This window comes from Fundulus heteroclitus, chromosome 5, assembly GCF_011125445.2.
Source record: "Fundulus heteroclitus isolate FHET01 chromosome 5, MU-UCD_Fhet_4.1, whole genome shotgun sequence".
In the NCBI taxonomy this organism is placed as follows: Eukaryota; Metazoa; Chordata; class Actinopteri; order Cyprinodontiformes; family Fundulidae; genus Fundulus; species Fundulus heteroclitus.
This window is the reverse complement of record NC_046365.1, coordinates 30046166-30066098: the sequence shown is the minus strand read 5'-3', so window position 1 is coordinate 30066098 and position 19933 is coordinate 30046166. Positions and strand designations below refer to the sequence as shown.

The window sequence follows — 19933 nt, the reverse complement described above, 5'->3', positions numbered from 1 at the left end:
GCTTTCCATGCAAAGTCAATAGGAGCCGTTCTACACAGCTGCGATCATCAATAATTTTTTCGGATTTCCAGAGGACTTCACCGCTGACATTCCAAAGAGCTATTGTTACAGCAACAATGCCCACGTGCATGGCCATCGGATGTTCCAACACATCTGGTAAAAGTAGAAAAAAACATTGCTTATTTCAACTTCCCAAATCATGAGCCACCGGGCTCGGTGCTGGATTGCCAACTTGAAGAGAGCGGATTCGCCATCTAACTTCTGGCCAGAGAGAAAACACGTCATATGCAGTGACCATTTCAAAGAAGAATGTTTTGAACATGACACGAGAGCGAGGATTTTCGGTAAGTTATTTTTTATTTTAGAATTTTTTATTTAGAATTTGCGGGGATGGTCACCGAGCAGAGGGGCGGAGGGATACCACATGTGATGTGGTATCCCTCCGCCCCAGCATGTGCTGGAACGCTCTTATATTTTAATATTTATACAATAATGACCACCTGCCCTTTTTACTAGTGGGCCAATATATAACTTAAGTCACTTCAGCGATCTCTCCTCCGCTGTGTGTGTGTGGTTGTGTGCGCTCCGCTGCAGCGCCGGCAAAGCCGTGCTGCGGCAGAGCGCGCACACACACACACACACACACACACACACGCGTGTATACATATATACTGTAGGACCCGACTGAGTTTGCACTGGAAATAGGTACGCTGGATTCCGTCAAAAGTCCGGTTTCTGTCAAGAAACTCTTCTAAAAAAATCCATATCGCTATCAGATGATAATAGCTTCACGGAACTCTCATCACTGTCACTAAGTACTTCATCGCTCTCTGCTTCGTACAGAGCACCAGTCGTCACCATGTTGGAAAATAGTGCGCCGTGACAAACAGAGCGTTGAAACTTGCTCAACTGCGGGTCCGCCGAGTGACGTCAAAAAATGGGAGGTGACAGTACTATTCTTGACCAAGATGGATTCCTCCACATAAACATGATTAAATGAAAATTATTCATAATTAAAAAAACGTATATTTTTTTGCACAGTATGTAGTACTTTTATATTTAAAGTACTTTCAGCAGTTTAAATTCTGATTTTGACCGGACTTCTCCTTTAAGGGGCTCTTTCAGACATTTTAAGGCTAATCAAAGAAGATAAAATACATTTTCAATATGTTCAATATGTACAATATTTCTTACTTGAATATAATTATTGTCTCCAGTAACATAATCACTGTAGAGGTAGGTATCATTTATAAGATACTGTCAAATTTTACTGAGTAACTTAATGCTGTCATCTCATTATGGATGGCGCAGTATACTAAATAAAATAGTGCTTGATTATGATGAAATATTGGCTTTTAATTCTTTTGCAAATAAAAAATATTAAAAAGCTTTGCATACTTTTCTATTTAACCCATTTACTCTGATACTCCTAAATAAAATCCAGTCCAAACAATTGCCTTTAGAAGTTACCTAATTAGCAAATAACAGTCAACATGAGTGTAATTTAACGTCAGTATAAACTTAGCTGTTCTGTGAGAAGACCTCAGAGGTTCCTTAGAGAAAATTAATGAACAAACATAATTAAGACCAAGAAACATAGATGACAGCGTGGCGATAAAGTTGTGGAGCTCGTCAAAGCATGGTTATGTGATAAAACCATATTCTAAGCTTTGAACATCTCAGGGAATCCTGTTCAATCCATCATCTGAAAATGGAGAAGCATATCCCATAGGGTGGTTTGGTGCTCCAACCATTCAATTGATATGCCTTTATGGTCACAGGTTTCAAAATGTAGAGAAAACTCTTAACAAAATAAAGATTTTAATACAAAATCAGTTAGTAACACAACTTAAGTCAGTAGTAATATAATTTATTAGCACATAAGTAATTACGTCATTATTTGATAGAAAAAAAAAACACTTATTCGACTTTGTTATACTTGTATGTTTTGCAAGTTCTACGTTCTGTTACATTTAGGTCAGTTTACTTCTGCAAAGGTTTTTACTTCACATATGTTCGATCAGGACAAAAAACATTTGGAAACAGGTAGTAAGTTTGGTCTTCGCTCTGGAGGTTGCTTTAATAATTTGTCTAAAGTTAATTGCATAACCTTATAAATGTGTGAATACAATGGGGAATATGTGGAAAGAGAAGGTTACCGACACGTAAGGCAGAACTGGTAAATGATCACAGCTGCTCTGTGGGATGGTCTAGAAAACCTCCAGTGGTATAACAGAGTCACTTTTGATCATATTGGTATGGAGGGAAAAAGTATAAGGAGTGTGTTTTAGGTGTTTGGGTGAACATTTTAAGTGTTTGGGTGAACATTTCACCCTCTGTGTGTATTCACACGCAAACAAAAGTACAAACGCCTCTTCATTAGTTCATAGAAAACCTGTAAACCTGGTAAAGAGGAGAACGTGGTCAGTGATTAGGTCAAATGATGATGCATGTCTTTCTTCTTGACAGATCAGTGTTAAGTTTTCTGTCAGGTTTAAAACGTCTCTTCGTTTGCATTCATGTCAGTAGAATTGTGGAAGTAACGAGTCAGAAAAACGTTAGAACAGTGGTTTTATTTCTCACTATCGCTGACCCTTCAGGAAGCCCCACAGTTCCTGTGTATTTTTCTCTGAACAGTGCTAGTTTTTGTAGACTCTTGAATATTTTTAGACTTTGCTTGTGGGCCCTCTTTATGGTTTCCTTCTCTTTTCGGCCTCGCTGCAGCATTTTTGCACGAGACAGGAGGACTTCTCTTTTTTCAAACAGGTACATCTGAGTTTCCCACAGCATGTTCACCATAACTTCGTCGCTCACTTCATCCAGCATCACCTCCTGAGAGAGCTGGGGGCTCAGTCTGCACAACAAAGGACAACAAAAATTCATAATTGCAAGATTCTTGTCATATCCAGATAAAACTGTCAGTCTTTGGAGCAAGAGTGTCGTTTAAGTCCTTTTATTTGCAGCTTAATTGTAACTCAAGTTATTTTTATGTCTATAATCTACTTGTGGTTTTATTATACTTCATTAAAGTTAGTCTTTAAAAAAAATATGTTTCTAATTATGAAATGCAGTCTCATGTGAGGTGTCACTTAAAAGCAAAGGACATCGAGGGCAATTTATTCAACATCATCATCGCTATTTAGTCCGTGGGCCAGAATCTGTAGGACGCTTCCTTAAGAAGTTTCGTATGAACTGTCAGGGGGCAACTTTCTTGCACCGGGAAAAGTTGCTACACATAGCAGTGAACTCAAAACACCAATGTTCCCACGTTTTCACTTGCACATTAATAAGTTATAGCCAATAAAAAAATCTAAACTGTGGCGCTCCGGTCCAAGAGGTCACGTGATTCGATTTTTGCTGCTCAGCCAATCCGATCGCTGTATTGTCAGCTGTGCGCGTTCACCAGTTCATCATGGCTGCGCTCGTAAGATGTTTGTATGCATCTGTTTCCAGACGAAGAAAGCCCAATAATAGCATTTTCTGGCACCAGCTGGCAGAGATCTTGATGGCAAGAAAAAAGAAAAAGCCCAGAACATCCATCATTCGTTTTCTAACACGCTTATCCCCGTTGGGTTCGCGAGGTGCCGGTGTCTATCTCCAGCTGTCAATGGGCCCCTTCGGAATTTGTAGAATTTTGTATTGTATTTTTGAAATCAATAAAAGTTTTAACCTCCAGCTTTGTGAAGTCTAAATATTTTAAATCACATTCTAATAAAATGAAATAGATTTTTTTTAAACTCCTAATACATTGTTCTATTTTTAAAAGCGACATATCTCCTTTTCTTAATATGGTTAATATCTCTATATGTTCTTGGTTCAATTAAAATCTTATTAAATCTGATAATTTTGGCAGTACCTTTATTCAGTGTTCATTTGATCACACGTGAAATCCGCTCTATATGATCTATTCATGCGGGTCAAAAAGAAAAGAAAAAGAAAAAAGAGAACCAGTAGACGGCTGTGATGAACTCAGGAAGGTGGATTTTTGGTTTAAGCAGACAGACATGCGATAATCTAATGACATAAAGCTAATATTTTCGTGACACATGTGGAAATGACCACAGAGCCGTTTTCTTTCTCATAACGTGTTATATAGAGTGATCAATCGAGTTTTAACCGACTTAGCAATCCTTTATGATCGCACTAACAAGTGTTACATTTTCATTTTTTTCACACTAACTGAACGATAATGTAACGACACCATTGCTATATTTCGTTAAGAAAAGTAAAACATCTTCATTTCCACGCCTAATAGGTTAGATGAGGCGGAGTTGACTGGATTCATTCTTCCAGTTGAATGCACTCCTGATGCAGGGGATACAAATTCTGGCGGGGATAAGTCGTTTGGCACAATACCTGTGCTATTCTGGCGCAGCAGGTCTTGGTGATATCACAGTAAATTGGGCAAAAGTCTGGACTATTTCTGCCCTGCGATGGACTGGCGACCTGTCCAGTTTATACAACGCCTCTTGCCCATTGACAGCTGGAGATAGATAGATAGATTAACTTTATTGTCCAAAAGGGAAATTTGATTTGGGTTACAGACTCTGGCTGCTACATAGTCCAAACTATGTGTCACACTGCATTCACACATAACGCTACTACAAAAATTCCATTATAGAGACCGGCACCTCACGAACGCAGGGATAAGCGTGTTAGAAGATGGATGGATGGATGGATGGATGGATGGATGGATGTTCTGGGCTATTTCTTTTTTCTTGCCATCAAGATCTCTGCCAGCTGGCGCCAGAAAATGCTATTATTGGGCTTTCTTCGTCTGGAAACAGATGCATACAAACATCTTACGGGCGCAGCCATGATGACATAGTAAACTTGCTCAGCTGACAATACAGCGATCTGATTGGCTGAGCAGCAAAAATTGAATCACGTGACCTCCTGGACCGGAGCGCCACAGTTTAGATTTTTTATTGGCTATAACTTATTAATGTGCAAGTGAAAACGTGGGAACATTGGTGTTTTGAGATCACTGCTATGTGTAGCAACTTTTCCCGGTGGAAGAAAGTTGCCCCCTGACAGTTCATACGAAAAGTCACCGTACAGATTCTGGCCCACGGCCTAATTATCCTGAGTACAGAACCTAAACCTTCATCTGATGGAGCTCGGTAATGCAAGAAAAAAAAAAAGAAAAGAAAATCAGCATATTCATGATCAGCTGACCTTTGATGGTTGCGCAGTGGACAGGGCTAGAGCCTGGTGTGAGATGATCGACACCATCTACCAGAGTCCCTACGCTGCACATTTAGAGAGATTTCAAATTAGGGACAAGAACAAACTATTCAGAGGGTTCTGGTTATCAATTAACCGCACTATCAGATGACTGGTCTCAAAAGAAGGTAAAGAAGAAAATCCTAAAAGCAAAAAGAAGATGAGAAATGAGCATAAAGAGTGGTGCACTCACACAGTCCACCAACATCTTGCCCAGCTCCTTGGAGCCTACGAATGTCTTGGCCAGCTCCAGAGGGTTGGAGGGCCGGAAAACATCCACAGATGTCACCACCTCCTGAGGGGGCTTACCTGGAAACACACAAGAGCACAAATGACAAATGAAACCGCAAAAACTAGGTTTTTATGGTTATTAAAAAGGAAGTGAAAGTAGGTCTCCCTTCCTGAAAACAAAAACTGATTTTCAGCTTTAATTGTATAATGTAAAAAAGTACATCCCACTCTAGAGCAGCTGCTGCACAGGCAGCTACGGTCTTACTAAATCAGATATAATAATAATATCATAATTTGCAGATATTCATGATGGATACAAATAAAAGTTTCAGCGTCACAAAGCGAGCCTTCAGCCACATATTTTGCCGTTTTCAGTTTGACCCACCTGTTCCCAGAGAAACAACTATACCCAGCTTCTTGACGTCCATCTCACGGCCCTGAGAGGGACAAGAAAAAGGCACCTGTAGTCCAGCTCAATACGTTTTTACGCATAAAGCTCAGTCAGCAACACACAGCAGGCAACTCCGCTACCTCCGCCTTTAAAGACTTGTTAAACTGGTGGATTTCTGTCATGGCGTTGAGTGTCGGGTTGTTGGTCAACAGCCCTCCATCCAGGAACCAGCCCATCGGTCGGAAATAGGTGGGGGCAGCACCGCTGGAGCGGGCAGCTCTCCAGACGAGTTGTTCTGACACACAAAGACAAAGATCACATTAAGACAAAAGAAGTTCAGCATAGTTTTTTTTATGAATCTGTAGATCTAGATAACGAAATGTCCTCTTCGTACATCGGCTACCACAGCTCAGAAACAGTCAACGTGTAACAGGGTCTAAAGAACCACTTTTGTGGTTTCAGCAGCCATAACGGGGTTTCCTCTGAGATCAAAAGAACATGATGGGATGGGGAGGTTGCACCGTGCCGATCACAGTATCGTGCAACATCTCACTGCTGCAGTTTGACTTCTTGGCTAGCAGGCCATTTTAAAAAGTGCTTTAATGTTTTTTTCCCATTGGGATTATTGTTGTTATTATTATAAATGTGCAGCATGGATGCCTCGCCGAACACAATACATTTAGGAACTGTTGAGTACTCTGATGTATTCTTAGTGCAGAAAGTTAACCCTAACAAAATCATAAAAATAAGAGGAAACAAAACTGTAAAACCTCCTTTATAATGATACCACTTCTCTATTTTAGATTTACATAAACGTCTTTAGTAATCCAACCTGGACTCATTGGTGTGAAATGAGTGTGTTGAACAACCTTATAGCAGCGTTACAGTTTTATACAAGTCACCTCAAACAGAAGCAACTTCCTGCAAGTTTGATACGTGTGAGGAAAGGAATAAACTTATTTAGACACAGATTACCATTTGAGTAACACCAATTTAGTTTACAGATGTAAAAAGCAAAACTCAGATGTTTAAAAAGTCAGTAAACTGACATCATGACCGAGACGAGTAACATTTCAAAACATTTTAGGGTCTTCGTTGTGGAAGATTTCATAACTCAACTTTCTCGTGCTTATTTCTCCACACACCTTCGTCTGTAACCTTCCTACGCTTTGTGGGCGGCTCCTCTGTGTATCCTACTACCAACACTTCCTCATCCTCCCATCCTGCAACAACAACACGGCTCGCACTCAAACAGCACAACTGGACTTGTCCGTTCATTTAACATGGCACAGAAATTTTGGGGTTTTGCAACAATCCTATTCTTGGCTTCCTTGCTACAAGGAACTGAGAACATGAGAGCGGTTTGATGGAGAAGATTTCAAAACCATATTCAGTGGGAGAACCGCTCACTCTGCTACCATCTAGTGGTGTTAAAAGTCTGCGCAAGAGTGGTAAGCCATTTTAAAAGTCCAATGAGTACCCTGTGGGATGGTCAGAGACTTGAAGGTTGCGGAGGTGGAGTATGCGGGCTCCCTCTTCAGAGATGGTGGTTTACAGTTCCTGAAGATATGGAGCTCGCCTGGATGTCTGTCCGCTAGCACACTGGTCACCATGACCCCAGACAGACAGAAAAGAGAAAACAGGTTTAAATGCTGGCAGATTCTACAGAAGAAGGACATGTTTAATTATGACAACAGATCTCTTAAGTGAGATCTGTTGTTGATGGACATTCAGACTAACCCTAAATGTTAGGGTTAGTCTGACAGCCGAAGTGAACAGACCTCTCTATTTTAGTGTCCCTTGCCTGAAGAAGTCCCAGAGGGGTCGAAACGTTGCGGATTTGGCACACATTAATTTCATAAAAAATAAAGCATTTTTTTATATTTTCATTTTTTTTTTCATCCATTTTTTATGAAAAAATAAAAAAACAGATTGATATATACAAATATTTCATACAAACACACCTAAAACACATTGACTATATAACAAAGCTGACTGCAAATTGTGCAACAAAAAAAGAAAATATGTGGCTAGATGACAGCTGGCAGGTTGTGAGGTATGGGAAAAGACGCAGAGAGCGTCCTCATCCTCGTGCAGGAGCAGATGGAACGTTTTGGAGGTAGGACCGCGCAGCCCCTGTTCCCTTTTGGGGACAGGCTCGTCCCTTCTTTCCTAACCGGCCTGTGCCTCCTCCTTCACGTTCCACCAATTTTGTCAGACCCCAAACCAGAACGTATGCATCGGTGGTTCGGGGGAACAACACCAGTCAATCAGTTAGATTTTTTTCCCAAACAACACAACACAGACAGACGTCAGGTTTATCAGAAACCGGCTGACCAAAAATTTGGGCAGACAATTTGAAAGCTCTATTCTCTGATCAAAACTGTCCATCACTTGCGGAGTGTGACTCCGAGACCTGACAAAGATGATCCAGCAATGATCTCACGGATGTTTTATACACTATCTTCCATGATCAAGCCAGCTTTCCCTACAGAAAATACTATGGAAATGATAGTGGGTAATGCCAAAAACTGGAGACATACCACCATAGTGATTTTGGAAGATCACTACACAGCTACTTTGAACAATATTCTTACAGATCTCAGGCAAGATCTTCCTGAGGATTGGAGAGTGGCTTTTGGAGTGGCTACAAGATGGGCTAAGAAAAATCTTCCCCGAATCAGCCAAGACTCCATTGACCATGCAGAAGTTTTGCTCACAGCACGGGAACGTCCCGGGGGAGTTAACCCATGTTCTTTGGAACAAACAGACATTGAAGTCACACAAACAACAGAACAAGCAACATGTACTGAAAAATCAGACAGTTGTACAGATACACAATACGGAACAAACACAAACTGTACAAACACAGAAACAAGCAGGATTACGCCATAGAGTTATGGTGGAAGCCATTTCAGACAGACCTGGTTGTAGGGTTTCAGTGTCTACAATGACTGAGAATGAAAAAGAGGGACCAAATAAGCCACATGATACTGCTCAAAACGACCAAACTCCTAAGGAGCAGAGATAAAGACCACAACTTATGGGACAAAACCCATGCACAATATAGGAAGATCACCCTCTCTTAAAAATTGAAGAGGAACAACTTTCTCAACCAAAAATACTTTTTTCCCCCAAATTTCTTTTGATCTGGAAATGACAGATGTACATCAAGATGAGACACCTCCTCTTTCTCCGATCCGCTCTCAGGATAGAACTCCTTTGACACAGGACAGTCAAGAACAACCACATATCTCACTAGAAACTACTGACCAGGACAAGGAAGGGGATCTAAGACAGAGTCCATTGTCCCAAACAACAAAAATGTTCAGTGTGAACAAACACAGACAGACCACAAGATGACTAAGTGGAAATTGGAAGTGAAAGAAAAGTGGTTAATCATAGGAGATTCTAACATCGTGAGGATGCCAGATCATTCCATTCAAAATCTACAAATAGTGAGCTATTCAGGGGCAAATTTTCGCCATGCGCGAGCGATCTTGGAAAAAGCGGTCATAAAAAACAGTGGGGTGGAGAAAGTCATACTTTCATTTGGCATAAACAGTAGAGAACAAAGGGCGAAGGAGACAGCGGTAAAAGAAATGCAATCAACACTCAGAACAGCAAAAAGAGCATTTCCATTTGCGGAACTCTGGATTCCCCTTATTAACATTTCCTCAAACCTTCAAACAAAAGAACAGGAGATGCTACAAATTCTCAACGCACACATTGAAAAAAATATGTCATTCATTCCGCTACTGGATTGATCAAAGTTTAAAACTGAAAATTACCATATTCATTGGACAAAGGAATACGGCAAAAGAAATGGAGCATTGGGAGAGGGTTTTAAACTGCACAGCCCTGTAAACCTGGAAAAGGAGGGGAATGGGGCGACTCAGCCCTTTTCTTTTCAAAATGTAATGGTTCTGGCAAAAGATTTCAAATTACCGTATTTTCCCGACTATAGAGCTCACCTCTATATAAGCCGCACCCACTAAGTTTTAAAAAAAACCTAGAAAAGTACATATAAAAGCCGCACCGGGGTAAAAGCCGCTGATAACAACTGAAATGGTTACCGGTACCTCGTTTAACAGAACACAACTGAACAGACTGTAGCACAAAAGTAAAAGTGCTGATCAAACAGAACAGAAAAGTTATTGATTTATTTATTCATCGTCCTCCTGCGCACTGAAACCACTGAAGTCTTCTTCTTCAGTGTCGGACTTGAACAGCATCAGAAGAGCTTCTTCACATACCTTCTCTGTGTGAATATCAGAGTTGCTCTCCGTGTCGCTGTCATCCCGGGGGGAAGCTGGCTCTGAAGCTGCGGTGCCCTCTTCACGCAGCAGTCCGGCCTTTCGGAACCCGTTGGTGATCGTAGATTCCTTCACGCTGCTCCACGCTGTTAGGATCCACTGACAGACATCAGAAAATGATGCTCTTCGCATGCGGCCAGTTTTTGTGAAGGATTTTTCGCCGCTCGTCATCCAAGCCTCCCATTCACTCCGGAGTGCTGCTTTAAACGCTCGATTCACACTGATGTCCAGAGGTTGCAAAAACTTTGTCGTGCCACCAGGAATCACAGCAGGAATTGAGTTGGTTCTCTTGATGACAGCTTTCACTGAGTCGGTGATGTGGGCCCTCATACTGTCCAAAACAAGAAGCGCCTTTTTACGGTGAAAAAATCCTCCTGGGCGCTTTCCGTAGCACTCCGTTAACCAGTCCTTCATCAGACTTTCAACCATCCATCCTTTCTGGTTGACTTTAACCACTATGTCCTTCGGGAGTTGGTCTTTCGGCATAGTTTTGCGCTTAAAAATCACCATCGGGGGAAGCTTCTTTCCAGAGCCGGTGCAGCCCAGGACGCAGGTGAAATGAGTTCTCTCATGACCGGTGGTTTTCACCATAATGGATGACGCACCTGTCTTGTTCACGGTCCTGGTCAGCGGCAGATCAAATGTTAATGGCACTTCATCCATATTTATAATATCGTCTGGTCCTATGGCGTTCTCCGCAATTTTTGTTTTAACAAATTGTCGGAAATTTGCTACTTTTTCCTGGTAGTCTGGGGGGAGTTGCTGACAGAGAGTTGTTCGCGCCCTAATGGACAGGTTCTTTCTTCTCATGAATCTGAAACACCAAGACGGTCCTCCGTTGAAATCCTCAATATTCATTTCGCGGGCGACTGATTTGGCTTTCAGGCGGATTTGCACGGTGGATACACCTCGGCCACCTGCTCTCTGAGTGTTAACCCAGTCCTCAAGAACATTTTCAAGTTCAGGCCACCTGCTTTTATGTCCTCTGAAAGCCTTTCTGGTTTTTTTACATTGGATGAGTTCTTCCCGCTGCCGTCTCCAGCGCCGAACCATGGATTCATTCACGTCAAGTTTACGTGCGGCAGCTCTATTCCCTTCCTGTACTGCCAGATCGATGGCCTTCAACTTAAAAGCGGCATCATAAGAACTTCTTCGTGCTGTTTCCATGATGAGTGGGTATGGTTTTGAATAAAATTCTCCGTCGTGTCTGCTGCTTACAAGTGCTAAATAAAAATTAGCGCTATCTTCTTCTTTGATTTCCAACTTTGACTTCCCTACCGTCTCGTTTTTTTTAACTTTCTGCTAAAGCGCCCCCTGGCGGGTTATGAAAAATCCACAGAAAAGCCGCACCACATTATAAACCGCATGGTTCGAAGCGTGGGGAAAAAGTAGCGGCTTATAGTCGGGAAAATACGGTAACGAAACCCCAGATGCACATTTTGAACCGGGGCTTGACTTTTGTCCCTACAATTAATAAGGAACAAAATTTCAAAACAAAACTCCAATTAGATATCCAAAATTATCATAGAAAAATCAAATTGGCATTTTATTACAAATATACTAATCTTGAAGAACAAATACCATTTATTGGTCCGTCTAATTGGTCTCCACTTTGGATAAATTAGCACAAATAGTCACTAAATTGATAAATAAAGACAATGAAGATATTAAAAAAGAATTCAGACCCTACAAAGAAAAACACAATTTATCAAAACAAGAAGTAAAAGCATTAAGACAACTGATTAACAACAAACACATAATCATAAAACCAGCAGACAAGGGAAGTACAGTTGTAATTTTAAACAGACAACAATATATCAAAGAGGTAAACAGACAATTAAATGACACAAATTATTATAAAAAACTCAAACAGCCCATATATTTAAACACAGTCCCCCTAGTTCATAAAATTTTGGACAGACTACACAAAGAAAAATTCATAAATGCAAAACAAAAAAAATACATTAAAAGGAGAGACAACACCAAGACCAAGGAGATTCTAAATTTTTACCAAAAATTCACAAAGACCCACAAAAATGGACAATCCCATATAAAAAACCACCGGGGAGACCAATTGTTTCACACTGTGGTAGCGAAACGTATCAAACTGCTGAATTTATTTATTATTTTGTGAACCCCCTTTCCACCAAACACCCATCACATATCAAAGACACTTATTTCATAAATTTGGTCAAACAACTTAAAATTCCACACAATGAATTTTTCTTTTCAATGGACATTGGCAGTCTATATACAAACATTGACATTGAGGCTGGTATTGAATGTGTTAAAAAAATATTAATACAATACCCAGATTCCAAAAGACCAGACAAAGCAATTTTAGAATTACTTGAAATAAATCTAAAAAGAAATGTTTTTGAATTCAATGGGGACTATTTTTTACAAATAAAGGGAACAGCTATGGGTAAAAAATTTGCTCCAGCATACGCAAACATTTTCATGGCAAATTGGGAAAAGGAAGCACTAAAATTTTTTTTAAGAAACCTCTTCACTACCTACGATATTTAGATGATATTTTAGGTATTTGGACTTTCACCATAAAAGACTTTGAAGAATTTGTAGAAATTTTAAATGGACACGACCCGTCAATCAAAATAAAATATGTTATTGACAAACAATCTATTGATTTTTTAGACACAACAATATATAAGGGAGCAAATTTCATGACAAACCAGAAACTTGATATCAAAGTTTTCTTCAATGAAAGGGACACTCATGCACTTTTATTCAAAACAAGTTTTCACCCTAAACATACTTTCAAATGATTAGTTAAATCACAACTAATTAGGTTTCATAGGATTTGTACAACAGAAAAAGATTTCAGGAATGGAGTTAAAATTCTTTTTCAATCATTAAGAAATATAGGTTATTCTAGGACATTTTTATGACAATGTCTTAAAACATTTAATGAAAAAGGACAAAAGACACAAAAACAAATCAATTGTAATTCATTATTCCACATTGAATAAAAAAATAAATCTCATATTAAAAACAACTACCGAGAACACATTGAACAACATGAATTGTTAAAAGATTTCAACATTATCTTGGCATATAGGCGAAATAAAAATTTGAAAGACATATTAGTAAGAGCAAAGCTCGAACCACTACAACAAAGCCCAAAATACTAGAAAACATATTCAAAAATATAAATTTTGTAAAAAACCATACAAATAAAACAATATTCCAAATTAAACAGACATTTTATCCCCAATCAAAAAATTGTGTATACATCATTATTTGTTCAAAATGTGGAAAGCAATATATTGGAGAAACAAAAAACACATTAGCTACACAAATTTGGCAACACAAATATAATACATTTCATTAAACACAATTGGCATTCAGTCAGAATTTCAGGCCTTCAAAGCAACCCATTATGGACCGATACTGAAAGGAAAAATGGAAAAGAAGGTGGATATATTGGTTAAACACTAAAAATCCAAATGTATAAAAAAAAAGAGAGGGGTCAAAACGTTGCGGATTTGGCACACATTAATTTCATAAAAAAGAAAGCATTTTTTATTTTTAAAAAAAAATTTTTTCATCCATTTTTTTCTGAAAAAACAAAAAAACATAAAAAAACAGATTGATATATACAAATATTTCCTACAAACACACCTAAAACACGTTATTGGCTATATAACAAAGCTGACTGCAAATTGTGCAACAGAAAAAATAAAAAAATAAAATATGTGGCCAGGTGACAGCTGGCAGGTTGTGAGGTATGGGAACGTTTTGGAGGAAGGACCGCGCAGCCCCTGTTCCCCTTTGGGGACAGGCTCGTCCCTTCTTTCCTAACCCTAACCCTAACCCTCCCCCTCTTGGACGACCTTCATGGTGGTCCAGCTCCTGTCAAAAGGAAGAAAAGAACGGGTTATTATCATCTCCCCTCACTTACCTCTTAATGTGGGTTCCTCCAGCCTGTGGTTAAACTTCTGTGGTATGCCTCAAACCAACCCTCTACCCCCAGCAGGTCTTACTTTGACCCCTCATCTGTTGCCCCTACCCAAGGGCCTTTCACTAACCCTAACCTCAGTGGGGGTACTTGCCTAAACCTAACTTCATAGGGGGTACTGGCCTAAACCCAACTTCCTAGGGTTGGGATGCCTAAACTCAACCTAGGAGTCCTTGTCTAAACCTAATTTCACCTGTTAAAGGCCTCACCCTGAACCCTATTGATCCAGCCTATGCCTGGATTTTTATAATAAATAAATACTGTACATTTAAATAAATAAATAAACAATGTACAAATATACATAAATAAATTAATATATACACTTTTTAATGTGCATCACTACAGCAAAAAATGTCATAAGGGCGACTCATAGCCTATTTTTATTGTACATACTTGTAAATATTGTAAAGTCTGTAAATACTGTACATAGTCTATTGTTTCCGACATTGTCGCGAATGTTTACGGCTGTTTTTCCGACATCTTGGTGCAATGGACTACAACAAGTGCTTGTTGTTGTAGTCCCTGAAATGGTCGCTAGATGGCAGCAGCAGTGTCCAAGCAGAACCAGTTGTCCAGACTGTAGTGGTCACTGCGCAGGCCATCAAATTGTTTATTTTTCTGACCAATCGTGGACTGTTTCGGCAAACAGCCGAAAAAGAAGCTGAGTCCTCATTTATCAATTTTTTTATTAACTTATATAGCAGTCAGTAACAGTCAGCCTAGGTAATTATATAGTTTATTTAATGAGTTCACCTTCGGGATGGCCTGGGACCGCTACCCGGATCCAGACGAGGGGTGGACCACCGTCCAGCACCGCCGGGGCAGACAGCGCCGATGGCAGCCAGCAGACCGTGAACGCCACGGCCGCAGAGACGTCCTCCACCGCAGCACTGGAGGCGAAGCTACGCTTCCGTGACCCGGGGCCGCCCTGCAAGCCGCAGCAGAAGCTTTCGTCCACCGCGGAACCGCTACCAGCCGCACCGGTGTTACGTCAATCCGCGTTTCCCCATCAGATACGGTTCCCCCTTCGTCTTCTTGCCGCTCCGCCCCGCCCACGCGGCAAAATAGGCGCGTGCTCGTGATGAGCACTGAGAAAGCACGCGCTTGTTCGGCGCGCTTGTCTGAGGAACTACGGACACTGTGAAAGCTCAAACAACATGTTTCGGCAAAGTTGTCACACTTTCTTCACGTTTTTGCGGGAAACTAATAGTAATAATACTAATAATTATAATAAATATAATAAATATATATGTTATACATATTATGATTATAATAAATAATATATATTTTATACATATATTATAATTATAATACATAATATATGTTATATATATATATATATATATATATATATATATTATAATTATACATAATATATGTTATAGTTATAATTATAATATATATATGTTGTATATATTATAATTATAATATGTTGTATATATTGTAATTATAATAGATAGATAGATAGCATAATGCTATATGAATTAAAAACAGGGCAATGCAATTTAATGCTCAATATTACCCATCAGATACCGTTTTCCCTGTTTTACATTGGGGGAACGCTATCTGATGGCCATAAATCTCCTTTCAGATACCGTTTCCCCTGTTTTAAAGTGGGGGAACGCTATCTGATGGCCATAAATTTCACATCAGATAACGTTCCCCCTGTTTTACAGTGGGGGAACGGTATCTGATGGAGACATTTCACCCATCAGATAGCGTTCCCCCTATGTTAAAATCACCCATCAGATAGCGTTCCCCCTGTCTTACAGTGGGGGAACACTATCTGATGGACATATTTCACCCATCAGATAACGTTACCCATTAGATAACGAACCCCCCCCCCCCCCCCCCCCGCATCTAGGCGCGCAGACAGTTCCAAGTTACAGCTTCAACTACGCACATAGAACATACCGGAGATCGCTATTAATCATACTAAGAACAATTTCTGTCAGAGAAATTGTTCTTACCCTTTAACGGACCAGGCCTTTGAGCGTCCAGCAGTTGATCCGCTTCAGTGAGATTTTTCTCACACCAAGGGGAAGTGTGTGTGGGATCAGGATCAGAGTTCTGCCGTGTTCTAATCACATCATTTAGTGGAATGTTACCTGATTTCAAAAATTTTCTCGCAGAGAAATACAACAGGTTTTGTTTGATAACCATAAATTACAATTTTTTTAATTTTTTTATTTTACGTACAACAAAAAAATAATCTTGCGCAACCTTTGCTACAAACTATGAACATTTTCGCGCTTACTCTTAAGGAATTTATTTGGGGGCCCAAGCAAAAGTAACTAACTAATTGATGTTTTACCATCACCGTATGAAGTGTGCTTTAGCCTTTGAGTAGCAGAACACAGCACAATTGAAACTTTCAGCAGGTCAGCATCAGTTTGTTTTTATGAGTATTACTATAATGGAGGCTGTATAGCGCTTGACATAAAACTATTTATATATGTCATCATATGGAATTATATAAAGTTTTAAAAATGTTCTTTTTAGATATATATTTTTATTGTTTTTCTTCATTGGATATTACGTTGATTAGACTGATTCCAAATAATGTTTAGGATTGTCCTGGTGCTGTTACATGTCAATCCCCTGGGGCGCGGCAAATGAAACTACGTGCGATTGCGTCAAAATCTTTCTCACGTGTAAATTGGTTAATTAACCACGTGCATTCACATCGATTGACACTGGCACAGCTGCATACTGTCTTTGTGACCAATTTCTTCGAAAATTGCGCGACATTGAGAAAAGTTGCAAGAAATGGACCCGTTAATGTTTGGCAATGTTTTACAATATCTATCCTTTGGAAGATACCCTGAAGGCTCGTCTAAAACTCAAAAATACAAGATAAGGCGTCGGGCAGTTGACTTCGCAGTTCACGGTAATTACATTTTCAAAAATTAAATCAATTTTTTTTTTTACAAATGAGGTCCAACCGACCCACACCCGTAAAACTTGGATCGTTTGCCATAGTCCTCCACGTTTTCCTCAGTCCTCGCATGCACAAGCGGGGAAAAAAGTCTTTAATCTTTTCCTGACCTAATTTGAGACAACTACCTTCTTTGAGACCATTTCCATTAACATTTTTCAAGTAGCCCATTACCAATATATAACTTGAAATTGTAGTCAAAGTAATAGTATTATTTATCGAAAAATTAGGGCAAATTATTGTGCATTGAGACAAGCTTTGTATATCGACTTAGTTACCTTTCCAATTTTATTTTAAAATTTCAACTTTATTTGTCAGCAAACCGTCTTTTGGCTGATCTGCTAGTTAGCCAGGAGAACTGGCACTATGTGTGTGTGCGTGTGGTGGTGGTGGTGGGTGCGTGTGTGTGCGCGCGCACGTGCTTGTGTGTGTTTTAACATGTGATATTTCTACAGATGGAGTCTTGTATTACTGCAAAGGATGCGGTGATTCAAAACGCAAGGTAGTGACCTTAACAGAGGAAGCGGAACAAATATTTAAAGAGTTCCATGCCAGTCCTTTCGGTGCCCACTGTGGCATTGTTAAAACAAGACACGAGATCACCAAGAGGTTCTACTGGCCTGGCATGACCAAAGATATTGAAAAATGGGTATGTATTTTTTTATATAAAACAAGTCTCACAATGACAATATGATGACAGGTTTATTACTATAGCACACTGCTTTACAGCCCAGGTGAAAAAAAAGTATTTGTATTTGTATATGTTTTTCTAAGACTTTAGTTGATGGGATGTGCATAAGACTGATATGATACTGCCATAAACATGAGATAACAACTGGTAAGAACATATCTTGAACTGTCATTCAGTAAATAATGACACTTAATGAGAATTTGCTTTAAAAGTTGAATGAAAAGGGGTTGTGTTTATGATAGTGTCATGTCAGTATTATGCACATCCCTTCAAATTGAGTGTTACCGATATGGTAATATATTGAAAGCAAAATGTAATTAGTTTCACCTTTAAAGTGTTGTAAATGGACCTTTCTGCGTTATGATACCTGATATGTTCTCAGTACTGATGTTTGTGAAGCATGTAATGTAGAACGTGGCAAAGCAGAATAATCAAAGATATTAACTAACTACAAAGTGTACTTGTTTAGAGAATGTGTTGGTATTTGTAGCATACTGTAATCACACCACTAATATGTTAAATATGTATTTACAATATACTTAAAATACATTCAAATTATTTCTTAAATCTAATTCAATAACAAAAATACTAAAATGAAAATATAATAATAAATCGCGTTTTAAGTACATTTAAAACAGCACACTTAAAGTACACTCTACTTCTACTGAAGTGTGTCCGAAAAAACTAAGTTGAAGTATGCTTTAAATAGTGCTTAAATACTAATTACATCAAACTTAAACACATTAAACACAAAATAAGTATTTCTAAAATGTCACACTTTAAGTAAACTAATTCTAAGTATACTTGAAATATACTTGTCATTATGCATAATAAAAGTATGATTAAGTATGTTTAAATTTAACTTAATTTTTACACTACTTTTTCACATAGACGAGTACATTGTCATTAATACGACACATATAGAAGTTAGAAAATGGTGTTCAACATAATGCAATAGGTTGTAGCGGAAAGTAGTTCTTTGTAGTTTTAATAACAAACAATAAGATTTTTAAAAAAAGACATTTTTCAAAGAAATTTTTTAACAGCTATGTTTATTTGCATATTAATCTATGTAGTGTCTGAGATTATGTAAGTATTTTGTTAGCTTATTACAGATTTTTTATAATGTTCATTTTAATAAAACAAAGGTTTGTTCTTCAGGTCAGAGAGTGTGCAGAGTGCCAGCATGGTGCGCTGACAATAAAGCAGGAAAAACGCCAAATCCCGATTGAAGTAATTTACATAAATTAAAAAAGACAACATGAACTTTTTTTTATTATCCCTGTTCAAATGTGTAATTCTGTATTTTATTTTCCTTTTTTAGGTGAGTAAACCATTTGAACTCATTGGTATGGACCTTATTGGGAAGGTTGTGAAAACCGATGATAATAATCAATACATTGCCGTGATGGTTGATTATTTTACTAAATGGCCGGAGGCTTATCCTTTGACATCAAAGTCAGCAGCTGATGTTGCCCAGTGCATTATTAAGTTCTTTTATCGCTTTGGGGCTCCAAAGCGAATCCTCACTGATCAAGGGAAGGAATTTGTTAATGAGGTGTGTTGCTAAATACTTTATAGTGAACTGTATTGGTGTGGGATGCAATATCTTTTTAAGCAAAATTTAGTTATGTTTATTTATTGATCAAAATTATTTATTGTTAATGGAAAACTTTTAAATTGTTTCTTATTTTTTCCCATCAGCTGAACAAAGAGCTATGCAGAACTCTGGGCATTGAGCGGAGCCTTTGTGCTCCGTATCACCCACAAACAAATGGTTTAGATGAAAAACTAAATGGGACCATTCAAAGGTAATTAAATTGTTATAATATCACTTTATTGCTCTTACTTATTTTTCTTTTTTACTTTAGTGCAGGCTTTTTTATATTCTGTATGAACATTATGTACAGACTGTGTCCTCTTTGGCAATGTGGTTATATGCAGATGTCAGCTATTACATAAAAAATAGATCAACTACCCTTACAGTCCTCTCCATAAACTGTTGATGCAATTATTTATTTTGAAGTTAAAAATTGTTCATGTTAGCATGATCTTTGTCTCTCCTTCAGTTGCCTGTAGGAGAGGAATCCCTTTTCGCGCTAGTAGCTACTGGATTGGTTCTCATTCAGTTACTTTTGCTATCAAATTATAACATTCTGCT

The 19933-nt window shown here is 38.7% G+C and overlaps 1 protein-coding gene across 1 annotated transcript; it reads right to left on the bottom strand.

The window, feature by feature from the left end:
• Positions 1–2554: 2554 nt before the first annotated feature.
• LOC105921020 (85/88 kDa calcium-independent phospholipase A2) lies at positions 2555–15013 on the bottom strand. Its single transcript, XM_036137379.1, has 7 exons — positions 14897–15013; positions 7329–7450; positions 5989–6143; positions 5843–5894; positions 5420–5535; positions 5179–5252; positions 2555–2854 (listed from the first exon to the last, which is right to left on the bottom strand). The coding sequence occupies exons 3-6, from the start codon at positions 6082–6084 to the stop codon at positions 5205–5207; spliced, it is 312 nt and encodes a 103-aa protein (XP_035993272.1). The 5' UTR covers positions 6085–6143; positions 7329–7450; positions 14897–15013; the 3' UTR covers positions 2555–2854; positions 5179–5204.
• Between the last annotated feature and the right edge of the window lie 4920 nt (positions 15014–19933).

What these genes read in the sequence shown, in the direction of transcription:
- LOC105921020 (XM_036137379.1), bottom strand. Translation starts at nt 6,084, where the DNA reads ATGGGCTGGTTCCTGGATGGAGGGCTGTTGACCAACAACCCGACACTC. An exon ending in ACAAGTCTTTAAAGGCGGAG is followed by an intron (nt 5,895 to 5,988) that starts GTAGCGGAGTTG and finishes TGTCCCTCTCAG; the next exon opens with GGCCGTGAGATGGACGTCAA. An exon ending in GCAAGATGTTGGTGGACTGT is followed by an intron (nt 5,253 to 5,419) that starts GTGAGTGCACCA and finishes CTAAATGTGCAG; the next exon opens with CGTAGGGACTCTGGTAGATG.